Source organism: Leuciscus leuciscus, assembly GCF_965113295.1.
Source record: "Leuciscus leuciscus genome assembly, chromosome: 15".
Classification (NCBI taxonomy): Eukaryota; Metazoa; Chordata; class Actinopteri; order Cypriniformes; family Leuciscidae; genus Leuciscus; species Leuciscus leuciscus.
In genome coordinates, this window is record NC_138739.1 from 40,134,550 (window position 1) to 40,161,920 (window position 27,371).

General features: G+C 36.6%; 1 protein-coding gene and 2 long non-coding RNA genes across 4 annotated transcripts in view; 2 read left to right on the forward strand and 1 right to left on the reverse strand.

The window, feature by feature from the left end:
- The window catches only part of LOC309475383, a 308,063-nt gene extending 286,260 nt beyond the window's left edge, over positions 1–21,803 (reverse strand). Inside the window, exons 1-2 of one of the 2 annotated variants that reach the window (XR_014197628.1) lie at positions 19,214–21,803; positions 14,926–15,732 (exon numbers count right to left, since the gene is read on the reverse strand). This is a non-coding gene — a long non-coding RNA (uncharacterized lncRNA). Of the gene's footprint in view, positions 1–14,710; positions 15,733–19,213 lie in introns of those variants that run through there. The other variant, XR_014197629.1, reaches the window with a different exon arrangement.
- Positions 1–25,458, forward strand: ppp1r2 (protein phosphatase 1, regulatory (inhibitor) subunit 2). The gene is made up of 6 exons (XM_082138148.1): positions 1–357; positions 10,769–10,876; positions 11,571–11,654; positions 21,811–21,911; positions 22,624–22,794; positions 23,317–25,458. The coding sequence occupies exons 1-6, from the start codon at positions 233–235 to the stop codon at positions 23,334–23,336; spliced, it is 609 nt and encodes a 202-aa protein (XP_081994274.1). The 5' UTR covers positions 1–232; the 3' UTR covers positions 23,337–25,458.
- Positions 4,495–10,258, forward strand: LOC309475382. The gene is made up of 3 exons (XR_014197627.1): positions 4,495–5,358; positions 6,494–7,664; positions 7,729–10,258. It is a non-coding gene; the product is annotated as an uncharacterized lncRNA (long non-coding RNA).
- Positions 25,459–27,371: the final 1,913 nt, after the last annotated feature.

Here is a 27,371-nt window from a genome sequence, read left to right on the forward strand (position 1 = left end):
TTTCCTCTCTGTAAATGGACAAGTGCGTGCGCGAGCTCTGGCGGAATTCAAGTCATCAACGGTCGCAAACTTTACTCACAAACAGCGTTTAACTTTCATTTTAAGGCAGGCAGTACATAAGCGGTTAACGAGTTAGGTCAGAGTGGTGTTTCTGAGCAGCCTCGGTGTGTTTTAGTCGTTTGTTTGAGGCGTAAACAGTGCAAAAGAGGAGTTGTGGGTGGGTTTGACGGTTATGGCAGCACCGCGACCCATTAAAGGGATTCTGAAGAACAAATCCAGTATCAAAGGCCGACACGAAGAGCCAGTCCAGGAAACTCCAGAACCAGGACCCCCTATAAACTCTGAAGACGACCAACAGTGAGTAAATGCTCTTTAAAACAGCTTAAATCAGCCCAGACGGGGCGTCTATAGCAGTGCTTCTGTCACCATGAGACCTGTCAATCAAACTCTCTGAAATGATGTTGACACAAACCTGAACTAGTGCACTCAACCAGTCCATCACTGGTCCAGTTTAACTGGTGTGTTCCAGGTGGAGAACTGTGATAGTAGCATAGTTTGCTAATAGGTTAGCCACTGACCTGTCATTTCAAAACAAATCCTCCTACTGAATGAATATGAATCTTTCCCTCTCTTTTTTACTAACCAGCTTCTTCTAGTCAGTTTCTGAACCTGTTGTTGCTCTATGTGAAACATGGTTTAATTTTAGTTCACTGATATGTAGCAAAGTATAATTGTCTTCAGGCATTTTACCTTGACCAAACATACAAGTTATTCAGTTCAAACTGATATTTTATGTTATGCATTAATGCACTTTAAAAAGTTTCATTAATAACATTATTAAATACATACAGTGGATCATTAAGGCTTCAAATGGGTAGAAAACCAATTCATATTCATTAATTTAAATCATTGTATGACTTAAGCATTAACTGGGAGAGTCTCACTAATCTTTTAAATACATTTACATAAATACATTTATTCAGACTTCTTCAACATTTCTCACATTATCACAGTTCATTCGCTATAGTTTAGAAAATGGCAATACGTGCAATGCTTCATTTTGCAATTAAAGAAAAAATACTTAAGCAAATCAAAGTGTCTGAATAATATTTGGTCCCAATTTTTTATAAATTTTACTGGAAGACCACTTTATGAAGAATTTTGGTATATTATATAGCCTATATATGAAGAGTTCAGATGCAAAAGCCTCTAAGTGCCATCTGAAATTTTCTTCTTGAATGATCATTTTTATCAAGCTCGTACATTTTAAGTTCAGTAATTTCACTTAAATGATGATTAATAGGTCATTTTCATTATCATTTAAGTGAAATTACTGAACTTAAATGTACGAGCTTGATAAAAATGATCATTCAAGAAAAAAAAAAATTCAGATGGCACTTAGAGGTCTTCACATATATATATATATATATATATATATATATATATATATATATATATATATTTCCAATTTACTTTATTTGCTATCCTCACTTACATAAATGAACTATAGTGTCCTGCACACACTAGTAAACAAAATATATATCTGGTGTCTGAATAATTGTTGGTTTGTCTGTATAATGTCACACTAAAAAAATCTTAATGGTTCATAAAAATAGGCTTATTTTAAGCAAAATATACTTTATTTCGGCGAAAATGAGATTTTTCTCCAAGATGATGTTATTTATTTATAATTAAATTAAAGAAAATATTAAAGTAAGTGTGATTTCTCTTAGATAACATGAACAGTAAAAGTCAAATAAAAAAACATAAATCTGTAATAACAACATTAGTCCTCTCACTCTTGCTATCATAAAACACAGCTGTCACTGCAGATTTGTAAATTCAGATGAGAGATTTATTATTTTTTATGTTTTTGCCTGAAGGGCGACGCATGTATAAATCGATCTCATTCGTTTTGACATGAACTGGTCCAGAGCCACTCATAGAAGTTGTGGATGCCCGTCTCTCCTGGAGGTCAGAGAAGTCGTCTCGCATCGAGGATGGGACCGAAATAAAGACAATCCCACTTCCTTGTTAACCGAGCCACCTAGCTATATTCAGCACACGTATTGATCTGTTCTTTAAGGTCGACCAAAAATCTGAACAGGATTTTTCAGAAACATCAATAAAGCAGGCACTAAACCTCTTGGTTATGGAGGTTGTGTTCATCGGTATGGCATGTGTCGACTGTATGTAGGTGTTCTCGTTGGCTTCCTCTCTCGCCAGAAGACATTGTTCTTGAATCCAGCTCTCCCACTCTTAGGAAAATGGGACACACTGTAAGAATGGCACTTATTACTGAATTTGCGTCCCCTGAGACTGCAGTGACACTCAATTAGTCCCTTAAAAAAATGTATTCAGTGACTCTTCAGTATACTCTTAAAAAAAAAAGAAGAAAAAAAAAAAGGTTCTTTATTGGCATCTTTGGTTCCATAAAGAATCTTTAACATCCATAGAAACGTTCTATTCCACCAAATGTTCTTTAGATTAATGTTCTTATGTTCATTAATCTTTAGATTAAAAAAAATAAAAAAAATGGTTCTTTAAGACCCGATCATTGAAAGATTTGTTGAGCAATTCTCAAATGTTTATTTTTAAGAGTGTAACCACTAGATCAGTGTTTCCCAACCTTTTTTTTTTTGCCACGACACACCACTATATAAAAATATAACGGCATTGCACAAACATGCATTGCTTAAAAATGGCATATAAATCTAGATATTATAGGCTAGCCTATATGAAAAGTTAGTACTGACTTTTAATGCGAAAGCCTAAGTAGGAACACAATAAGCATGATGTTGTTGGTGATGATAAAACAATAAATGTACATGTATTACTCGTATTTAATGAAACACTGTTGTCAGAGTTGGCATTGTGGCTTTATATTAGATATGGTCAGACTTGCATGTGATTATAATATTAAAATTTTATGCAAATCAAGCTCAAACTGAGTTATGAGGTTTTTGGCCAGCGAATGACAGCTAGTTTGTCTGAGGCAGTACACTGTGCATCGCATTACGTTTCCATCAACACACAGGATATTACGTTTAATATGGGCGCTCAGTTTTCTTGTTGTTGAAATCTCGTGATCAAAATCTCATGATGCAAAAGATGAAGCGCTATGCACAAGATATTTAAAACACTATATTTGCTTCCAGACTAGACGGCTCTCTTCGCTCTTAAAATACAGAAAACGTTAGCCTTTATGGACGCGTTTCTTGAGTAAATAAAACGCTGTACTTCTGCACACATCAGTTCTTTATTTTCCCTTGCGTTGCAAACAAGCAGAGATCTCTACAAGCGTTGCAAACAAGTGCGGTACTTTCAAAATGGAGGCGGGATTGAGTTATGAGGTTTGACTGACAGTTTGAGGAGCCAATGGTTTAGTCACAACCTCTTTTAAATGCTTTTTATTGGTTAAGTATTTGTAAAACCCACATACAGACGTAAAGGATGACCAACAGCATTAACTTTGTAAAACAATGACAAATAGAGAGATTCAGTGTTTCGACCCAACAGCATATTTGTAGCATTTATTTTAAATAAATTTTTTGTAATTTGATAATTGTCCACGACACACCTGTGTAACTATTGTACTAGTGTACCACGGCACAGTGATTGGGAAACACTGCACTAGATAACGGAAGTATTGTTGATTGTATTATGTAAGGGTTAATGCCCGACGAGGTGTCCATTGTCAGGTATTAATGGACGACGGCGAGGCGTGAACCGTTGCCTCCGCCGAAGTCCATTAATACCTGACAATGGACACCTCGAAGGGCATTAACCCGCTTATACCATGGTCACTTGCCAAATAACACATTTTTAAAACATTAGTTTATATTTTAATTAGTTTTACAATCGAAATCTGAAGTTGTTACAAACAATAACTTGGTTTCCCTGGTTACGCCTGACGGTTTATTTATTAACCGGAGATATTTATAGTCCGCTCAGCTCGTAGAACCCTTCAGTTTACTGCCTGTTGCTATGGTTACTCACAGCTGATGTAGCCAGCGCATTTATTTATTAATTTCGAACGGTAAACAGTCAGTTTCACCAGAACTCCTTTACTAGGTGTCCTCTATCACTTTATAATGGACACCCTGCAGCCAATCAGAATCGAGTATTCACCCAGACCATGGTATAAATTATGATATACCTTGTCCCACAACAAGCAATGTGTTTTTTTTTTTTTTTTTTTTTTTATTAAACTTCATACCATTAACACTTTTACTCTGATAAACAGGACTATTATATCCTATTTTCTGAAATATCACGTTATTTTATCATAACATGCTGCTACTTGTAGTCCAAAGCGACTCAGGCTATATATTGCAATTATCGTCAAGCACGCAAAACATGCGCAAAGTGCCGCACACACTTCATGTCGAATGAAAGGCCCAAGTTTATTTTATAGTGCATTTCCCACACGCTAAAATAGTTTCAGTTTCACTTTAACTAAATGTTTAGACTTGGCGGTTTTAAAAATGTTCAGGAAAGAGTCAAATTCAAACTATATGTTTGTAGTGTTTATAATATTTGTAATCATTTCATTTAATTCTACATTATTTCTAAATGTAACAATAAACATTTAAACATGTGACTTATTCATCAATACAACTTAATTTATGGAAAACATGGTCAATTAATTCTTCCAAAATGTTGTTTTATTTCTTTTGGTCAATTCAGTTGGACATGTTAAGGTGGCTGATTTGTAATAAACATTTGCTTGATCTCTATAAAGCCACTTGGTGTGTGTATAATAAACTAGAGTTTTACTCGTGCAGAATCACCAGCACAATACGAGTGTGTGGGAGCTTGTGTTCTCAGTGTCTTCTGGTGTGTTATGCGGTTGCTAAGGCATGCTAGGTGGTTGCTAAGCTTTTGCTTACTGGCTAACCCCCAAGTCTTGGATATTTTGGTCTGTAGAAATGGCATGGGTCCCTCTTTCATTGTAAGTCTATGGTATTTTTTTTTTTTTTTTTTTTTTCTCAATCAAGACAAGAGGCAAACATATTAAGTATAAAAGTAGTAAGAGAAAACCATCTCCTCATGATTTGAATAATGATGAACTGTGAGCCGAACGGATAAATGGCCTGTGTGGTTTGCGGCTCAAAAGAGTAGCACTGTTTCGTTCCGCTTTTGGTGCATAAACATTATATCGAACGTTATATAAAACTTTCTATATAATTATATAGAGGAAAATTATATCGCAATACTTATCATTATCGTTTTATTTCCCATCCCTAAGTGAACTATCACTTTAAAGGCACTACTGAATATATCCCACCTTAATCCTGGGTCCGGTTTCACAAAGATAGACTTTGACTATGGCTTAGTATAGTATAGATAGTAGGGGTGTAACGATACACAAAACTGACGGTTCGGTACGTCCCACGGTTTTGACGTCTCGGTTCGGTTCATTTAGGTGGAGTGGGGGGTTTAGAAAACTAAAATTGCTTGTTTTTTTGTTAAACAGTGCTTTAATGAACAAATTGTGTCCTTGTCTTTAAATTAATTCATTACAAGTAAACGTTTCGCAAGGATAAAAAAAATCATCTGCTAATGCTGTAAACTATATAGGAGCCCTTACTTGCACATTACTATAACATTAAAGCGTAACAATAGAGCCTAGACTTTTAGCCTAAATTCAGTTGCTATTTATTTTTAGATATAATAATAATCAACACTCAAGTAACAAATTGTATGAAAACATGTAAACTGCACATAAGGCAGTTTTTACATTAACATTTTTACTCTAATTTATTATTGAAATATAATAATTTACACAGTTGCTGTCATTTTCATGACAGATATTTTAAACATACATTAAATAATCAAGATATCATTAACAGGTTAAGTAAAATATAATATATAGGCTAATATAGTGCATTTATTTAGTGAAAGAGTTCATTTCCTTAGCAAACCAACAAGCTGTGGACACTGAATGACTTGCCTGAGGTAAATAAAGCTATGTGAAAAACTAAGCGTTTTATTGACGTATTTCCGCTGTTGAAACACTGACTGAGCGATTACACGAGTTATGATGCCTTTCAGTAAGTATACTGTATCTTTCAACATACCTTCAGGTGTCCATTCATGTTTATTCTGTAACTGAGGAAGAGAATCGCGTTTACTCGCGCTCCGCGCTGCCGCTTTAAATGAGGAGTCACGCCACATCAAAGAGCGCCAAAACGACATTTAATGTTTGAATTTCGTGATCAAATAGACAGAATTTGAAAGATTACACCTGGCTTATTATCGAATGTAACAAAACACTGAGCTTATTGCGATTAAATGTGGTTAATGGTGGTTAGGCAACGCTGTATTCGTTGTGTACACATAAGACATGAGGTGAGGTCCAATGAGCCGGGACAGCAGGGGGCGGGGCGGGCGTGTTCGGTACGCCATGAGAGTATCGCGATTCGTATCGTGGGTGGTGTATCGCGGTTTTTCGGTTCGGTTCGAATATCGTTACACCCCTAATAGATAGTCAGACTCCAGATAGACATCTAAATCAGACCGTTGCACAAAGCACTTAAGACTCTGACTATCTTAAGTAGGACTACACTGCAATGCATTCTGGGTAAAATAAGACACTTTTCAAAACAAAAAACATGCTGGATTGAGTAAGCGCATTCAACCGCTCAGTGCAGTTTACCCCAGCAAAAGATATGTGTTTGTTGGAGGAGTATAACAGTTACAAGGACATTTTACTTGGGACATTTAGCGGAGAATGTAGTAACAAGAAGAAATGTTTAAATTATTTTCCCTTTTCTTTTGGCTGTTTGTAATGTAACTGATTGTTACTACTGGTTGCCAAGGTAACAGAGTCTTAGGGTGCTTTCACACCTGTCTCATTTAGTTAGTTTGAATCGCACTAGAGTTCGTTTTCCCCATTGGTGCGGTTCATTTGGGCAGGTGAGAATGCGGCAATCGCACTCGGGTGCGCACCAAAAGCGGACCAAACAAGCGTACACCTCGGTACGCTTTCAAAGGAACTCTGGAGCGGTTCGTTTGTGGTGAGAACGTGATCCGACCTCGAACAGAACCAACTGCCAAAGAACTGCGCATTTTTGGACTAAACCAGTTGCCATAGTCAGCTGCGCTGTGCATTATGGGATGAGGAGAAATGTTTGTTGACAGTTTGCAACGGACAAACTTGAAGTTGTGAGGAGGTGCAGAGCCTGACATTATTTTCGAGCCGCATCCTCGCTTCATTCTCAAATATTATTATTTGTCTGAAGTGGTGTAGACAAACTATATAATAAAATATGACCAAGGATACAATCAGCCCACGCAGTCGCCTCTCCATAGTAAACAGCGGCGTGTTGTCTGCCGGATTTTCCACCTCTTTGTTTACTTCCGGGAGTTCTGTTGGAACTTTCCCGTACGTTAATTCTGACCAAACGAAGTGCAGTTATGGAAATACGTTCCAGACACATCTGGCCAACGAGTGATGTGGATGTTGTCACGTGACTGTATTTTGGATTGTTTTATCAACTCATAAACTGATCCGGACCAGAGCTATCAGTGTGATGTGAAAAGGAACCAAAATGCCTGAAAAATGCTACAAAGTATCATTTTTCACCCTTGGTCCGGAACAAATGAACCGAACTACAGATGTGAAAGCACCCTGAGACCTAAGTTAGTCTGGGGGTAAGGTGTCTGGGGGGTAAGTTAGTCTGGGGGTAAGGTGTCTGGGGGGTAAGTTAGCCTTGGGGTAAGGTGTCTAATTTTTTTGGTCTAAATTAAGTCAGTCTTTATTTTTGTGAAACAGTCTAACTTGCATTAGACTAGTCTATTAGCAAATTTTTGACTTGTCTAACACTAGACCGGTCTAAAATAGCTTTGTGAAACCGGCCCCAGATGAAGATGAGGGCGTTATTTTCCCAACAACAGGTTGTTTTTTTTTTTTTTTTTTTTTTTTGTGCTTTTTTAACACCTGCCGTAGACTTTGGCAACTTATTTATACATATATATTAAGGGATATCCTGTACCAGCTTGTAGATCTAACTTTTGCCTGAACACACATTGTTTGAATTATAAGGTTTTGCATTATTCGTGTCTCCTAACCCGCAGACAAGTTCCCTCTATTGTATTGTGCTTGTTCTCCTAATAATTCACTACAGACTGGTGCTCGTGTACTGTGCTTGTAACCCATGATCCGTAAAAACATGACCCCTAATACAGTGCACCGTATGCTCCCACGTGACCCAGAATAAATCTCTCTGTTCACAATTTGAGTTGGCCTCTGCCTCTGACATGAATGAAACTAATCTCTTGATTATTTCGCGAGGGAACATGAACATCTATTCTGAAGAGATTACCATTACTCGATTGGTCCTCGGTCCCGCTTTAGTTTCATTTTTCTGTCCGATGCATCATAGACGTGTGCGCATTAGGTAAATCTTGCCCTGATTGTGTCCAGGACCTCCCTAAAAAACAGAGCTAAAAATAATCCCTCTTGTCAAAGCAAGAGTATTGTAGGTTGAAATGCTGTAGTTAAAAATCATCATGTTTTAAATCCTGCATTGAGCAGATTTCCACACTTGCTTTGTAACACGGCACCACGTCCAAACGGCGGTTGTGTAACTGTTCTTCTTCCATGTGGATTGGCACATTTGACTGCTACTGCACAAGCATTAGTGGTCCAGTCTACTGCGTTCATGTCACTAAATGCACTCGCAGGGTTTTCATCTGACTAAAGAAGACAGAAAGAATGGATTTGGTCTACCAGTGCTTTAGTTACACTTTTGTAGCATGTCAGAGATTAAACTGCTCGAAGGCCAATCGGATGCTTTGTGTTGTGAAGTGTCTCTGTCAGTGTGTGGAGTGGGTGTTGATTGCTGCTGCGAAGGCCGAAATCTATTGATTGAGGGCATACTTTCAATTTTGCTGTTATTGACTTATTGATGGTTTAATGGTTTAACTTATTGATGGTTGAAGTTTAATCATAAATCAAAGCATAAAGGTAGGCTAATTTAATCAAAAAATGACTATTGTTTTGCATTATTAAGCGTAGCAACTAATAATATTACGTTTCTTTCTTGGAAATGCACAATTGACTCTGAGCTTGAGATCAGATGCAGATAAAATTAGCTTTTATTTACAACAGTAATGTGTAAAAACCTAACTTTTATAGAGAAAAATTGAAGAAAAAAAACCTTATAATTTTGGTAATCACATTAAAAATAACATTTAAAGTGGCGAAAAATCATATAATGATCGAGAGTAGATCATGAATCCATTTTCCAAACCATGTTTTTGTCTTATCCTCCTGAATCCCTACGGTACACCTATAAGAAGTGTTTATATCCGGACTACTTTAGACCGGACGGCACCACCGCGGAGAAGGCCAGTCCTTGCGTGACTTCTCATAGACATAAACGGAGAGAAGACGCGTGTAGTTCTGTTCATTAACCGCTAGAGCGCCAAAAGTTACGGACTGCAGCTTTAAATTGGATGATATTTAGAGCTTTGAAGGGCTGGAAAAAGTGTGAAGCACTTGAAAGTCATAGGAAAGTGCTTGAATTTCATTCTCTAAAGGTTGTACAAACCTTGAAATGCAGGGCCGGCCCTGACCAATTTGCTGCCCTAGGCAAGATCTTACCAATTCTCACAGCCAATTCCACCACTGATCATTTACAAACACAGAAACTGCATTAATACTGGAGTATATGTGACCATTGGGTGTTACATTACATTATAAAAATATAAGCTGAAACTGGTGAAACTATACAAAAAAAGCACCTACACTACATTATAGCCTAAACGGTAATAGCAAGAGTAATTACACATATTCATTGAGCACTTCTCTGGCTTACTGTTTTTTTTTTTTTTTTTTTATAATTTAAAGTGTTTTGTTTTCCAGTAGATGGCAGCAATCTTCCATTTTTCATGTTATCACTATGAATGAAACTGAAAACGTTGATCTTTTTAAAAATGAATTTTACATAATAATAATATAACTGACGTTAAAGCGTTAGTTCACCCAATAATGAAAACTCTGTCAGTAATTACTCACCCTCATGTCGTTCCAAACCCGTAAGACCTTCGTTCATCTTCGGAACACAAATGAAGATATTTTTTATGAAATCTGAGAGCTTTCTGTCCCTCCATTGACCGCGACGTCATTGCAACTTTCAAGGCCTAGAAAGGTTGTTAAAATAGTCCATGTAGTTCAACCTTAATGTTATGAAGCGACAAGAATACTTTTTGTGCGCAAAACCCCCCCCAAAATAACAACTTTATTTGTTCTTGCGAATAAATTGTAGACTATCTCTTATTGATAAGTCAAGAAGACTTAAGTCTTGAAGACTAAATCTCGAAATTGCGACTATTTTTCAACTTTATTCTACAATCTCTTCTCTTCCATGTCATTCTCCTACACTGTTGACGTAGTGTAACAGGGCAGCGCTTCTGGGTTCATCAACAGCGTAGGAGAATGACTTGGAAGAGAAGAGATTGTAGAATAAAGTTGAAAAATAGTCGCAATTTCGAGCCTTGATTGGGAAACATTGACACACGAGGCCCTTTCTCTCGTCTCTAGTCAGTCTTACCATTTATATCACTAAAGGGTTGGTATATTTGGCTATGTATGCCACTTGATGCTATTTTTTTTTTTGTGCCCTCTGTTTCCAAGGTACTCCATAAAGTTTCAAAGTGGGGCAGAGTCCTTTGTTTAATGTAGCAGATCTCAGTGGGAATATTTGCATCAGGGCTAATAGCTTTATCTCTAAATCCGTGTTTGGATCTATTCTTTCAGGAAGAAGTCACAGAAATGGGATGAAATGAACATTTTGGCCACATATCACCCGGCAGATAAGGACTACGGGCTGATGAAGATAGACGAACCCAGTACGCCATACAACAGGTGAGCAGCACATTAAAAACCTGCCTTTATAATGCCTTTTAGATTATGAGTGGGTAATATACCAGTGCTAATTTGAGTATCGCTTCTAATGTGGTTGCGCAGAATACCAAAGCATAGACTCAGGAGTGAAGCTGACGAATAAGAAAATGAAGATGTGCTTGTTAGAATAAAATTGTATTGATTTAATTATCAAAGGAATGATTAAATACTATCTGGCCAAACTGGTTTTCAGTATAGCATGGATACATTTATATATACATTTATACATTCATTTTCTATGTATAAAACATGAAATTGAGAAAATAAAATTAACTATACAATATACATTTGTTTTTCAATTAGTCAGGACTTGTCAGGATATGTCTGGTTTAAAGTAGTTTTCCTGTAATATGGACTTTCAACATAAGTTGACTAAATTACGATACTGCATTAAGGGTAGCATATAGCATGTTATGCTTCTTATTGAAGAAAAGTTATTGTTTTAAGTTCTGCTCTCTTGCTGAGGCACTGTATGGATTGTAAATATTGGTAGTTAAAACAGTTGCTCCCTTCTCTGGATATGTTACTGCCCTGTCTGCAAAATACAAGGGCAGCACTGAGGCTGCAACTCAATATGACAGGGCAAATTTGCAGAAAAGGTCGTGCTGTCTTTCTCCCTTCGGGCAGTTGGCCAAAAATCTCCTTTCCCTCTTAGGATGGTTGCAGATGACGAAGATGAGGGGGCGCTCAGCGACTCGGACGGGAACACAGTCCTACGCGGAGACGACCTCGCTAAGAAGTAAGTGATGCATGATTGCTATCTCTGATGTGGATGGAAGGGTAGTACAGGGATTAGGTCCCATAGTTCTTGTGACTCCGCCGCATCTACATCACAGGATTAACCTATGCACTTTAGGATACTTTATTAATAGTAATAATAATAACACATTTTACTTTACTATTTTGTTTATTGTTATTGACAAGAACTATAACGGATCATTTAGGCATCATTGGCAACCCTGTCTTATGTGAGTGTCGGACTGCAATGTCACAATAGTTCAAAGCATAAATCTTAACTTGGTCTTGATGCAGACGAGTGCTGAATCCTGCTACACACACACACACACACACACACACACACACACACACACACACACACACACACACACACACACACACACACACACATAAATGCTAGCAACTAGTCATGGAGGTTTCAGTGTATTCACATTCGTAGCCTACATTTCACATAATGTATTAAAACACCGGATGAGCTTCAGAATGTAAAAAGCATTATGCTCAAAAAAGCTTTTTAAAAATGCACCATAAATAAGATGTAATTTATAGACTCCAAGGATGACTCATGTGTGCTCATCTAAAATCAGAATGGGTGTTTCTTCAACTATGGCTACTTTTACACACATAAATGGGGAAATGACACCAGCACTAAGAAATAGTAATAATTTGCATAAAACATTTTTATAGTTAAAGTAGCAAAAACATAATAATTATCATAATAAAGTTAAGGTTTCTTCAAAGTTTGTTGACTTGACTTTTAGCGTTTTTCCTGCTGTCTTTGCGATTCACAATCCGCCTCGACATCACTAGATTCACAGCGTTCTCTGATGTTCCAGGTTTAAATAACCTCATTAAACTAAACCCATCCGCTGCAAGAAACTGTATTTGTACTGATTTTGGTTTCCTGCCTTGCTAGTTCAATGTTAGTAATGTGTGCAGGTAGCGTGTTGAACTCAAACAGTACATGAGCAACCAGAACAGATGTCACGTCATAGCCTACAGGCGAGTCAACTTCACAGCAACTCAAGCAGAGCTGCTAACCGCTTTCAAATGAGCGTCTGCCCAGCATGCTCTACTGCTTCAGTTTGACTCAGAACAGACACTTTTCCTGTAAGCTCAGTGTTTCCTAAAAAAAAGCCACCATGTGCTTCTCTGAAATACAGAGAAGCATGTCAGCAAGAACGGCTCATAATGGCACAGGTATTGATCCACAACCAGCAACCCATGGCTGACAAAAACTTTGCCGATCAATAGTGGTGTGTTTAGCCTACTATGAGCAGAGCCTAGTTGGACCTCTAGTGCAGTCTAGTCAACTAGGTTTTATTTTATTTTTATATTTTATGTAAAATATATTAAATAACGTTAAAGGCAGTCAGCACAGTAAAACATCTCTCTGAGAAGTTCTCTAAATCCATCACTGGTACAGCCATCAAAGCTGCAATTGTCTAATAGGGAAACAATCGACATTGCAATATTTTGCTATATTACAATATGAAAACAATTTCACCAGATTTGAATGGTGATTTTGTAGGGGAATGAATATGCATAGAAAATAATAAACCCATTACAAGCATAGTAGGGCTGTCAAAATGGCTGAAAAGCTCAATTTGAATTTCTTTCTTAAATATTAGAATTATATTCGAATTAAGAGGAAAAAGTAGTGTATCGTCTCCTATGCCCACAAGAGGGCGCAAGTGAGTGCAATAAGCAAAATACAAACCAAATCAAGCATCACATCTTTTATTGAAATTAAATGACATTCACTTTTTAAAGTGCATTACCTTTTGAAAGAATGTTTTTTAAATATAATTTTATTTCCTTAATGTGCATACAATTGTGTAAGTGCATCTGAGAAAACGGTGGCTCAGCTCTGACCGATGTGCCAGGAATGGTCAAGTATGTCGTTGCACGATTTTTGCCACCAACTGAGAGGGTTTTTGGATAAGCTAACAAAAACAAAACGCTTCAGTTACGTCATCATCATGTCTCGCTCGCCTCTTGACACACCAAAAATTCGAATGCACGTTCTTTACATTCGAAATAGCTTCTTTTTTTATTTTATTCGAAGAATATTACAATTCTCATTAGACAGCCCTGAAGCATAGATAAATACAAAAGAACAAAGATACAAATGAAATGAACAGTGCTTTGCTTTTCATGTAAGTCTAACCATATTCAGGTTCAGAAATTCAATAATCAAATGTAAAATAACTGAAGACACTGTATAAATTAAACATAATTTATCTTTGTTACAGCTACTAAAGTGATTTTCTCTTTGTATTGTGTTGTTTGATGAACATTATTGACACAGGAATATTAGGCTGCTGTCACTTTAGCACCGAATGCACATATCCAATATAATGGCCACATCAGTTTTCTGTCTTAATTGTTTATGTTCACGTAAGCCATAAGCGACTGTTTATGATGATCCTCGCAGAGACGGGCATTTTGACATAATTTTGCGTGTATGTGTCCGTTCGGGACACGGAAGAGAAGGGAATTAGGGGTTCGTGAGTTACAGATTGTGTCGACTTGCTCTCAAATGTTTTAAAATCGTTTGAATGTTTAAACAGAGCGAAAGTTTTAGGTCCTGTCAATGATGGTTAAACTTTGCAGTTAATCAGAGAATCGTGCCTTTTGGATCAACTACGATTCCTATACAGTACAGGTCAAAAGTTTGGAAACATTACTTTTTTTATATATTTTTGAAAGAAGTCTCTAATGCTTATCAAGGCAGCGTTTATTTGATAAAAAAAATAAAAAAACATAAAAAAAAAAACAGTAATATTGTGAAATATTATTACAACTTAAAATAATAGTTTTCTATTTGAATATACTTAAAAAAAATTTTTTTTTAGCAAAGCTGAATTTTCAGCATCATTACTCCAGTCTTCAGTGTCACATGTGACATCCAGTCTATCACAAGTCATGATCCTTTAGAAATCATTCTAATATTCTGATTTATTATACTATGAGTGTTGGACACAGTTCTGCTGCCTAATATATTTGATGAATAAAAGGTTAGAAAGAACTGCATTTATAAAAAAATAAAATAAATAAATAAATCTAATAATATAAATCTTCTTTACTATCACTTTTTATCAATTTAACACATCCTTGCTGAATAAAAGTATTGATTTATTTTTAAAAAAAAGAAAAAAAATTACTGACCCCAAATGACTGACCAGTAGTGGATATTGTTGCTACAAAAGATTTCTATTTTTAAAACATTTGCTTCTTTTTTATTTTTTTTTATTTTTTATTTTTTTTACTTTTTATTCATCAAAGTATCCTAAAAAAGTATCACAGGTTATGAAAAAATATTAAGCAGCAGAACTGTTTCCAACTTAGAAAATGAATCATCATATTAGAATGATTTCTAAAGGATCATGTGATAGACTGGAGTAATGATGCTAAAAATTCAGCTTTGCATCACAGAAAGAAATGATAATTTAAAGTATAATTAATTGAAAACCAATTATTTTAAATTGTAATAATATATCACAATATTACATTATTTTTCTGTATTTTTGATCAAATAAATGCAGGCTTGATGAGCAGAAGAAACTTCTTTCAAAAACATTAAAAATAGTAATGTGTCCAAACTTTTGGCCTGTACTGTACTTGACATCGCACATCCTGCGGTGTGACTATTGCGGATGCACACATCGCGATTTCAATGCTAAAATGATATATTGTGCAGCCCTGCTATCTAACAAATCCACCACCTACAGCAATGAAGGCATTACATTAGTGAAGTGTTGTGGGCAAACAAGGCCTGGTGTCCATTGTCAATAGTGTAACGATGCACTAAGCACCGCTCGAACAGAAGTAGCGGTTGAAACCAAGCAGCTCTTTGTTAGTTTGAACCCAATGCAAAATCTGCATCTGGAAATTTTCTCCTTCAAGCATCAAGCAAAATTTCTTTGAAATGACTTTTTCGTCCAGATTTTTCTTTTTTACTTAATTTACATGCAAATGAAGGTCTTTGACCAATGAGTTGCCTTACATTATTAGCATCGCGTCATGAATGTCATGTTTTTGAAAGTGCCTTTCTTAAAATGTTATTGATAGATTAGCTGGCTAGTTATTAGGCTTGGGCGGTATTCGAATTTTGAAACCGTCAAACCGCCTCCCTATTTTACCGGGGTATACGGTATTACCGTGACTAATTAAAAATGACATAATGGGCTCAGACGGCGTCACCAAACTGTTGGCTTGTGCCTACACCGTTCAGAAACTGAATGCCAGATCGGGCAAAAAAACAACAACAAAAAAAATCAAGCCCAACCCCTGCACGTTGTGTCTGAGTCAGGCCGACGGCATTAACTGTTATTATGAGCCGGAGCCCACCATTATTCAACATAATATCTGTGTGCGTGCAACAAGCAAGAAGTGCCTTTGTAATCCGGTGACGCGTGTCCATTGATTTTTATTAATAAAACTTTTCTGCAAAGATGGAAGTTGACGATCGCCATCTCTGTAGTGAACGCGCCTATAGAGAGAAATGCACATCATTACACAATCAGAGAGTGGCCTTTTTCTTTTCGTTTTGAATTGTTTCGTTTAAAGAAATTGACGATCGCCATCTCCGTATGAACGCGCCTAGAGAGAAATGCACACCATTGATTAATCAGACTATATTTCTTTTCGTTTTGAATTGTTTCTTTTAATGAAATTGACGATCGCATCTCTGTATGAACGAGAGAAATGCACATCATGGATTACTTAGCCTAATCAGTGAGTTGCCTATTTCTTTCGTTTTTAATTGTTTCGTTTAAAGAAATTTCGAGCTTTATTTATTTGTCATGTCTGTGAGGCATAGCCTTTTTTATGAGATTTCAATGCAAGTGACAGCGGCATGCTCCTCATCAGAGGTGTCAAAAGTATTCACATTCATTACTCAAGTAGAAGTATAGATACTAGGGTTTAAAAAGACTTCTGTAGAAGTTGAAGTATCAACTCAAGCTTTTTACTCAAGTAAAAGTATAAAAGTTCTGGTTTCAAAACTACTTAAAGTATAAAAGTAAAAGTAATGTAAGTAAAAAATGCCATTAAGGACAAAAGCTTAGGCCGCGCCACAGGGGCCTATATAGTGCACTACCCCAGCTCCTCAAAAAAACATTATTTGACTATAATTATATTAAAATGTTGATGTTGAAAATTTTGGGATGATGCACTAGGCTACCTGTTTCAGCCGTATATAACCATAGAAAATTAATTTTCTAAATAAATAAGCTAAATAGGCGGAGGAATCAGGAAATTAATAGGATAATGTATTAAGGTTTTTAGTCTATATTGACCTTAACAATACGTAAATTAATTAATTCTGTAATGTTACAAATAACTAATAAAGACATGGTGGCAGTTTAACAGAGACTTAACTTTACTACGCTCATAGTGCAATGCAATAGTGCAATACTGTCTTGTTCCTTGCTTTTTGAAGAAGCCAAACACACTACATCTTTCATTAAAGGGATATAGTTCACCCAAAAATGAAAATCATTTACTCACATTTAAACTGTTTCAATCCTGTATGAATTTCTTTCTTCTGATGAACACAAAAGAATATATTTTGAAGAATGTCGATAACCAGACAGTGGATGGACCCCATTGACTTCCATAGTAGGAAAAAAAAAATACTATGGAAGTCAATAGCTACCATCAACTGTCTGGTTATCGACATTCTTCAAAATATATTCTTTTGTGTTCAGCAGAAGAAAGAAACTGGTTTGAAACAACTCGAGAGTGAGTAAATGATGACAGAATTTTCATTTTTAACTAAGTGAACTAATCATTTAACAGAAATTAACTGTTAGCATATGTTTCACATCAATACTGTCCAGTTTGTCCTGTTGGACACGACACACAGCAATACTGTCGTGTCACTTGTGACCATTGCTCTGAGCCATGTTTTCAGTGTCCTAAGAGCACTGAAACTTCTTTCAGTCCAGCTGATGAGACTGGGAAGATTTGATCAACAGGCCTCTCATTTCAACAAGACCAGCCTTCAACAGACCAAGCAATGTTATTTTTTCATGTTTTATGGGGACTTTCCATAGACATAATGATTTTTATACTGTACAAACAAACTGTGTATTCTACCCCCCATAGACTAACCTTACCTATCACAGAAAACTGTCAGCATTTTTACAAAAAAAATCCCCAAAAGGACAAGGATTTCGGATATTGACATCTTTGTGGGGATATTTTGACCCTATAATGTAGAGTTGCACACACACACACACACACACACACACACACACACACACACACACACACACACACACACACACACACACACACACACACACACACACACACACACACACACACACACACACACACACACACACACACACACACACACACACACACACACACACACACAACACTCACACACTCTCTCTCTCTCTCTCTCTCACGCTCACACACACACACACACACACACACACACACACACACACACACACACACACACACACACACACACACACACACACACACAACGATTATGTTAGTGTTATGTTAATTACGATTGTCATTATATTGTAAAAACGTCTGTCCCCAAATCAATATTTGACGCGATATTTGATATTGATATTTCTCCCTCGCAGCGCTTACCGCATCTAGGTTTCCTTAGGACTCGGAGGAGTTTTGGCGCTTCGCACAACCAAATGTGACTACAGCCTCTCACAAGTTAGAAAGAAAACACAAAGCCAATCAGTTTAGCGATGTGTGTTCAGGAGGCGGGACTCAGATATTAACCGTTTGTGTAATTGGCCAATTTTTTTTTTTAACGACGACAAGCCGGAATGAAAACAAGCCGAAATGAACTAGGAGTAACGAGGCTATTTTTAAAATGTAAGGAGTAGAAAGTACAGATAATTGCGTGAAAATGTAAGGAGTAGAAGTAAAAAGTCGTCTGAAAAATAATTACTCCAGTAAAGTATAGATACCCAAAATTTCTACTTAAGTAATGTAACGAAGTATTTGTACTTCGTTACTTGACACCTCTGCTCCTCATGTCATGATTATATTAAATCCAGGCGTTTGGTTGATGAAAATTTTATAAAAATGTAGATAGGCCTACAATTTATACAAAACGAAATTCGTTTTAAAGAGGCCTTTTACAAAACTAAATTTATTGAAGTGGTCAAATCGTCTGACACCCGATGCATCCCATCTTATTTGTGCTGTTCACTTTTCATAATCAACAAAGATGGAAAAAATAACATTATAATATTTTAACAAATACGAAACTTAATGCGCTTATGTATCCTGGCAGCAGTGAGTGGGCGGTTGTTTCGGAGATGCGACGTTAGAGGTGTTTACATCTCTCGCGGTATTGCCTCGTCAGTATTTACCGCCTCTCCCTTCTCATTTGGTTGGAACCAGAAATATTGCCAAACTGCAACCACACATAAGCATTTTTTAGGCAATAAATAAATTATATATATATTATAGGCTATATAAGTGCCGGTAATGACGGTATTGAAACTGATACCGGTGCTATTTTAAGATCCCGCGGTATCCGATATTACCGTAATACCGCCCAACCCTACTAGTTATTAAAGAAATAGAAGAAATGTAAAATCTTCTGAAAAGATATGAACATTTTGTTTGATAAACTGAGCAAAATGTAAGTGATTAAAGCACAACTTTGGAATAAAATAAATGCCAAATGTGTTTGAAACAAAAAAGCTTGTTGAATTGCACGAATTATAAAACGAAAATGCATTGCATTAATCCTAATTGCATTTCAATGCATTGAGGGCTTGCATTTTTCTGGGCTGAAAGTCAACGTGGTTGTGTATTTAAACTGAATATTTCAATTCAAAACATTATTAAATTCAATCATCCATATTCACCTTTCAGATTTCTGTGCTGCATTTGAATTCGTCTCACTAGATGTCGCAGCGATGTTATTAAAACTGTGGTGGATTCAAACGCTTTCTCACTGGATCTCCCAGCGAGTAACTTAAACTAAAACAGAATCGGACCGCGAGTAAACCTGTTCTGAGCTCGCTGATAAATGGCCAGCCTGGTGGCGGCACCAGTGCAAAAAAAGTCACACCAGCAGGAAAGAAGGTTGCAATATATATAGCCCAATATACACACACCTCAATACCATCATGACGGGAAGTCACGTGACATGCAAATGTGTAATGTTTGATTTTAGAATTTTTATTTTTATGTGCACCGTTCCTTTAAGAAAACCCACTGACTAGTCCATTCTGAAAATATCTTTAGGTTATAAGAGTTCACTGGGCATGAAATCTAACCGGAATGTTTATAGACTTGCTTCCCCTTAGAGAAAGGCACTTAAAACGCGCCCTCTTCCATTCATTCAAAGACTTTAATGCAGGATTTGGATCTTTGCATCTAGATCCGTGTCTTTAAAGGCTCTGAGATGGATGCGAGTGAGTGGTTTGTCTGCCGCCGGCCTGTAACCGAATCTGTATCTGATGTTAGGAAGAGGAAGAGCGGCTCACTTCATTCACGTCCCGAACCTCCTAGTAACTAAACCTCCTCTTTCCTTCTCCGTCAGTATCTCTGCTCTCTCTTTTGTCATCGTCCACCTCCCACTGTGTGTCTTGTGTTTCCCTCTCAGGTACGTGTGTTTTATGCTTCCCGACCCAGCAGGCGTTGAGGCCGTTGTGCATGTGTGTGTGACCGATTACTCCTGAGAGATGCTTTCTGTCACATTAACAGTGAGAATACTACAGATATCGCCAGGCTTTATGAGAAACTACTGCAAGAATCCACACCGAGTTGAACGTTAGATGTTAGCAATGTAAAGGGTTAAATGAATGGACTAACTTATTGCATGCTTTCCTTAAAAAAAGGAAATGATGCTGCCTTCAAGTCCTCCTGGGTAGTTTCTTATAAGAAGTGATTATGACATGATGTTCATCAAGGGATTTTGGTCGGAAATAAATAGATGTGTTGTTATTGGTTTCACTTCATGACAAAGACAGGAAACATTTTAGCGCTAATGCAACAACAGTGCTCTTTAGGAGTGTAATTGATGCTTTTATCAGTCTTGTGCTTCTACACACAATGATGGGAAATTAGGTTTTGTTGCTCAAGCCTATGGTCTCTAAATGTGTTTATATTTCACTAGCTATTTTATTCATAAGCAATACGGATAATACATAAAATAATACATAATTAATGCAATCATATTGTAATATGCACCAAATCATCATATTACAATGCTTTCTGAAGCATCATGTGACACTGAAAACTGAGTAATGATGCTGAAAATTCAGCTTGTGTGTGTGTGTACTGTAGTTTTTACACAATACTGGAATTTTTAAATGTGATGCCTTGAAAAATATCAATGTAATGTCATATATATTGTAATTTTTTATCTTTTGATAATTTGGGTAATTTTGTTGCACACAGCACATAATATTGAAACTTTGAACTAAATTTACAACAAAAAACAGACGAGTAAAAACTGAAACAATAGCACAAATGAATACAATATAATTGACAAATTCTCAGGTGGGTTTAACATTAGTATTCTGGTAAGAAACACAACAGAATTTAAATAAAGTAATCCAATTGTAATCCACGTAAATACAAATTAATTCTGACAATTAAAGTTACAAAAGTTATTGTCAAGAGCAGCAAATGATTTTCTGTGTTTTTGCTGCAGGTTTATTAGGTACTGTCACTTTAAGAGCGTGTGCACGGATCCAATATACTGTTACACAACATGTTTACGTTCTGAAACTGACTGTTCACCTGAATACTCCGCAAGACGGGCATTTTGACATCATTGTGTGTGTATTTGATGTTAAAGTGTTAATAGAATTCACTTTCATCACAATCTATTTGAGAGGCGGCTTTATGTGCGCGTCACTTCTATAGATCACGCTTCTGGTGTGAGCGCGAAACATGCGAGAATGAGTACAATTATGCACAACACCATCCCTATTCAGCCGGAGTGAATGAAGGAAGTGTGTGACAGGAGGCGGGTCAATTCACCGTCAGAGAGAAGAGTGCAAGAATCAGTGTGTATCGATAATGCAGAAACGGACTATTGGAACAGTTTCAGATATTTCACTATCAATATTTTAACACTTTATAAAAAAAAATAAAAAAAAGAGCATGTTAACTAAAAACCGTCTTGCCGTCTTTCTCAGGCTGGAGGCAGCGGTGGAGGGCGCCGAGTCTCGCTTCATGGAGGAGCCAGAAGAGGAGAGCAGTGAGGAAGAGGAGGAGGAGTTGAGTGTGGAGGATCAAGGTGAGACACGTGACTCTCTCTCTCTCTCTCATGGCCTCAGATTCACCTCTGCTTCCTCTCACACTGATTACACTTTTACACAGCTCACCGCACCGTCAGCCAGAGGCTCAAACACACACTTCTCCACAACTCTCTCTTTTTTCAGGTCTTTTTCTTAAAACTCACAATCTTAGTGTTACACTTTAAGATAATATGCATATGAACATTTCTGTAATCGATCTATCAAAACCAGTGAAACCACAGGATTACTGTAATAATTCATTCATAATGTGTAGTAAAGACAGAAAATAAAAGCCTAGGTTAAAACCAAATAAAAAACAGCAGTGCCGTATTCAGTTTGATGTACTGATGAAGACCAACAAAAGCATAATAATAAAGTGTTACATTTTATATTTAACCTTTTATTCTTAATTCTCATATTACATTAAGACGTTTTTTTTGCATAATGCTATTGAGTCAGATTTTATTTTTGCATAAACATCAATGCACTACAGTAATGATAATTAAATCTTTTTTAAATATGATTTAAATATTTACTTGTGTGCTTAATTTTAATGGGGAAAAAAACAAATTATTAAAAAGTTATAATTTTAAGGTCGTGCTTAAAGACGAGCAGAATTGTATGTTCTGTTGTTTGTTTAATAAGAAGAAAAGTTTTGCCTTTATGGACCGTGAATGCGTTTAGAGCTGTGTGTGTTCTGCCTTTCCTCAGCCAGGAAGAAGCAGTTTCAGATGATGAGGAAGATGCATTATAATGAAGGAATGAACATTAAACTAGCCCGACAACTCATCGCCAATGAGCTGGAAGAGGAGGAAGACGAGGACGAAGAGATGAAGGACGACACAGAGACCGAGGACATCAGCGTTGACCCCCCGCAAGATGGTAAATAAGGAGACATTCACACACAGTGCTGATGGGATATTTCATGCTTCTGCTGGAACATTAGTGCAGTTCAGCCAGATTTGAGCAACACTATTGAACGACACGTGTAGTTTGCATAGTTACTTCAAACGCTTTAGTCCAAGTCCCGACCAAGAGCAATTGTGATGTTTTTGGGATTGTGTTGAAAAGCTAAAAGTAAACCGTTTTTGTGTGAGAAGATATTTAGTTAGTTTGAGCCGAGTCTGCTGACCCCTGACCCCTAGATGACCCCTAGAGGTCGCCGGAGAGTCTAGGAAGGGTTTCCAGATGCTCTCCAAGATCAATCAAGGACAGAATACTTCCTCATAGAGCAGAGAGTTCGCTGTTAATAAACCCATAACCCTTCATATTGACCCTGTTTAACCCTATAAAGCTTGACAGGAAATATATATATATATATATATCTTCACTGCTTCTATACAAATGTAAATAGTTTTGCCAGTGAAATGAACTAACCCTTCTCATCGTCCTGCTTTGCCACAGCTGATTCCCTGGATTCATAAGGATGTCAAGATTTGTCCTTCGACTCCTGCCTTGTCTCATGAACCTCTGGAAAGGCGCGGTGTCGTCGCCGGTTTGGGTTCAGCTCCAGGATCCCCTCCACCCTGTGTATTACACCAACACCGCAATGCCACGCATATCAACCAGCTCCCTCATTTGCCAAACGTGTATCGCCATCATGCTAAGAATCGAGACTGTTATCAAAGCGCTCCGGGCCTGGGCTCCTCCCCTCGTCCCGTGGCCGAGAGCGTGCGATCTCCGAGCCGAAGTGAACCACACTGATTCTCTTATTTCCCAGCACCACTGTTATTGACACTTCAGTAACTGAGTTTAATGCCATTTGAACAAGCTGGTGGGTTTAGCATGCACTGGTAAAGGGGGACTGATGTGGTCTTGACACACACACACACACACACACACACACACACACACACACACACACACACACACACACACACACACACACACACACAGACAGACAGAGCCCGTATTAAACTGCTCACATGAGCTCTACTGTATGCATGGCTTCTGAAAACCATGTTTAATTACATTGGCACTAATTGTATTTGCCCTGTGTTTGATTTAACAGGTGAGTATTACAAACCTAGCTGTAAAACTACTGATCAGTCGACTGAACCCTATGGTTGTCTCTGTTGCTTTTCCAAAACTACAGCTTTAATAGATGCTGAATGGATCTGGAGGTTTGTGTCTTGGCGTCCTTACTGAGCTTTGTTTGTTTTGATTGCCTTTTTCTTTTCTTTTTTAACTCTAGTATAATGGGGAAATTTCTTTTTGTGATCACTGAAGAATATAATTATAGCGCAGTATCAAATAAAATAATAAATTTGACCCAAGCAAATTGACCTTTTAAAATGGCTGTTATTCTGGTGTACTTTGTCAATTTATAGTCAAACTCACACTAAAATATATGCGTGTTGTATATATATAAAAACGAAGCTAAATGGGTGAATGTCGGAAAACCTTGCAATAACTTGTCATGTTTGTCTCCAAAGTCAAAAGGAAAAAAATAAATTATATTTTGTATAAAAATGTTTTAGTACCGTATATTACAGTAATGAGTCAGAATATTTTGTGCGTTACAGTGAGTTATCGTTACTGTAATGCACAAAAGATTCTGATGCATCATATGTTTGGACTCATTTCACGAACAAAAAATTATTCAGAATCATTACCGTAATGCTAAAGTATCGACTCGATTAGCAATATGCAAAAAACTTGCTATTGAGTCCGATTTTTATTTTATTTTTTTTGCATAAAAAATCAAGATGCATTACAGTAATGATAATGAAATATTTTTTTTTTAATATGATTTAAATATTTACTTGTGTGCTTGATTTTAATGAAAAAACAAACAAACAAACAAATAATTAAATTATATTTTTAAGGTTTTTTCTCTTATTTTTAATATTTTTTTTTTTTTTTTTGGATTTGGTGAAAAACAAAAAATGAGCTGTATATGTTCTTGACGGGTTTGATGAAATCCACCCAGATATCGACGCAGCATTGCTTTTTGGAAACAGTGCTTCAATGCAACCGTATCTGCCTGAATGCATTTTAAAGCATTTTCTGGCTAATGTATTTATTCTCAACCTAAAACCAGCAGAATCGTTCATTTCAGATCCTTTTTTTATTTTATTTTTTATACATGTTTCTTTCCATCATTGTGGATGTCAAATCATTTTCACATGCCCTTCCCTCGACTGAATGATGTAAAAAAAAAAAAAAAAAGTTAAATTCTTGCAACATCTCAAAAGCAGTGCTGACACACTGAACAAAAAGCACATTCATTAATTGGTTGTCTATTTTTAATGAAAGCCTGGTTTTGTCCTTCAATGTCCCATCAGTTATTGAAATGGATTGCACACATATCTCAAGTCAAATATAGTTTCATCCTAATTTTGTACATTCTCGAGCACAAATGCTTAAACAAGTGCTTTTTGATTGTTGAACTTTCTCCGTTTGTATTTTGTGTAATTTGGCCATTTATGTGTCAATTTTATTCCTCAATATTTGTTTTTTTCTGTTTCTTTTCTTAAATAGATGTGCATGTTGTTCAAATGAAAATGTGCATATTTGTCATCATTAAAATGTTGGTACAAATTTGTTCTTTGTCATTGTTTTTATGTAATATAAATACCATAACAAAATAATATGGTAACCCCATTATATTTGCACAATTACTCCAGTAAACTACCAATACGGTCATCAAAGTGAAAAAACCCATCCACACCAACAACGATAACAGTAACGATACATAAATTAGCGTCCAAACCAACGGACGAAAATTATAATGTCTTAAATGCTTGCTTCTGATTGGCTGTCCATGTTTTATCGTTCATCAGCTGAAAAAAAAAGAAAAAAAGTTGTATGGCTCCTCCCTCTTTGTTGTTATAGCTGTGGTGTGAATTAAACTATCCTCACTGAATTAGAACGATTATCGCTAGAGTTCGTCCTTTGTGTAAATGACCCTTAAAGGGATAGTTCACCCAAAAATGAAATTTTTGTCGACATTTTAAGTTGTTTCAAACCTGCGTGAGTTTCTTTCTTCTGTTAGACACAAACGAAGATATTTTGAAGAATGTCAGTAACCAGACAGTTGACAGACCCCATTGTATTTTTTTTCCTACTATGGAAGTTAATGGATACCCGTCAACTGTTGGATTACCAACATTCTTCAAAATATCTTCGTTTGTGTCTAACAGAAGAAAGAAACTCATGCAGGTTTGGAACAACTTAAGGGTGAGTAAATATGACCATTTTCATTTTTTTTGGGTGAACTATCCCTTTAAATGCAGTGCGTGTGTTTGTACGCGCGTTAAAATGGTTATCGTTATAGTTATATCTTTCCTGGTGTGAATGGATCTTTACACTGACAGAGCCCACTACACTAATATTGATTTTACAGTAGTAACAATAATTAAAGTAACTTTTTATTTATTTTATTTTTTACATTTTTTATTATTATTTATTTATTTATTATTATTATTTTTATTTTATTTTTTAAGTTTTCTCAGAAAATGTATAGCAAGAGCTCGTAAGTTTAAGAGTTTCCACTTGTGCACGACTCGGCTCAAACTAAACGTATGTCAGAAATAGACCATTAGATGGCAGTGTTTCACAATATAAATAAATACATGCAAGCAACGAAGACAGACTTGATCCATACAGTAAAAAATAACTGGAAAGAAGGGAAAGTTTTGAAACAACAGGCTACATATAAAAACTACAAATAAAGCATTTGCGTGACCGATGCCCATCAATTATTTTAAAGATCAGCACGACATGTTTGTCTTTTCACTTTGAGTAATAGTGGGTGTGAACCTTTTCCTCAAACGTGGATCCTGGAGAGCTTTGATAGTTTCCCGACACCAAAGTCAGTGTTTTTATTTAGCGGATTTCACAAGCAAAGGCCTATCGAGATAATCTGAAGCATAATCTTTGATGCTGCAACGAAATTGTGTATTATGTGGTGGAGTCAGTGTGTGTGTGTCAGAGAGGACTTGGAAGGAGGGGAAGTGAGGATTGGATTCGCTGGCCTGTTTCTGGCTGTGTCTCAAATGGGCAAATGTTACTTACTTACGTTTTCTGAGACTGAACGTGATCCTCCTCCAGATGGCGCTCGACGGCTCAAACAACCCAATCTGCCATTGAGCCGCATTCGCATCTCAAGACTGTTTTTGGTCTTACTGAACACATTATGTGCACTAAAAAGCATAATTAAGCAAGTATACTACATTCAAAGATTGACACCTGACATAAATATAGATGAAAATCCACCCCACAATCTTTAAAGAAAAATCTTATCCACTATCCTCAAACGACTGTGATTGGTCTATCCCGAACAGCGCTGTGCAAAGTAACAGCTACCACGTGACATCGTTGATCTCTTAACGCTGAATTGTTTAAAAAGTATACTGGGGAAATGTAATGTGCACCGCGAAACGTGGATAATATAATATTAGTAATTATTATTTGTTATAATTAAATATGCTGTGCACGATTTCAGGCGTTTTCCC

What these genes read in the sequence shown, in the direction of transcription:
- ppp1r2 (XM_082138148.1), top strand. Translation starts at nt 233, where the DNA reads ATGGCAGCACCGCGACCCATTAAAGGGATTCTGAAGAACAAATCCAGT. An exon ending in AACTCTGAAGACGACCAACA is followed by an intron (nt 358 to 10,768) that starts GTGAGTAAATGC and finishes CTATTCTTTCAG; the next exon opens with GAAGAAGTCACAGAAATGGG. An exon ending in GTTGAGTGTGGAGGATCAAG is followed by an intron (nt 21,912 to 22,623) that starts GTGAGACACGTG and finishes GCCTTTCCTCAG; the next exon opens with CCAGGAAGAAGCAGTTTCAG.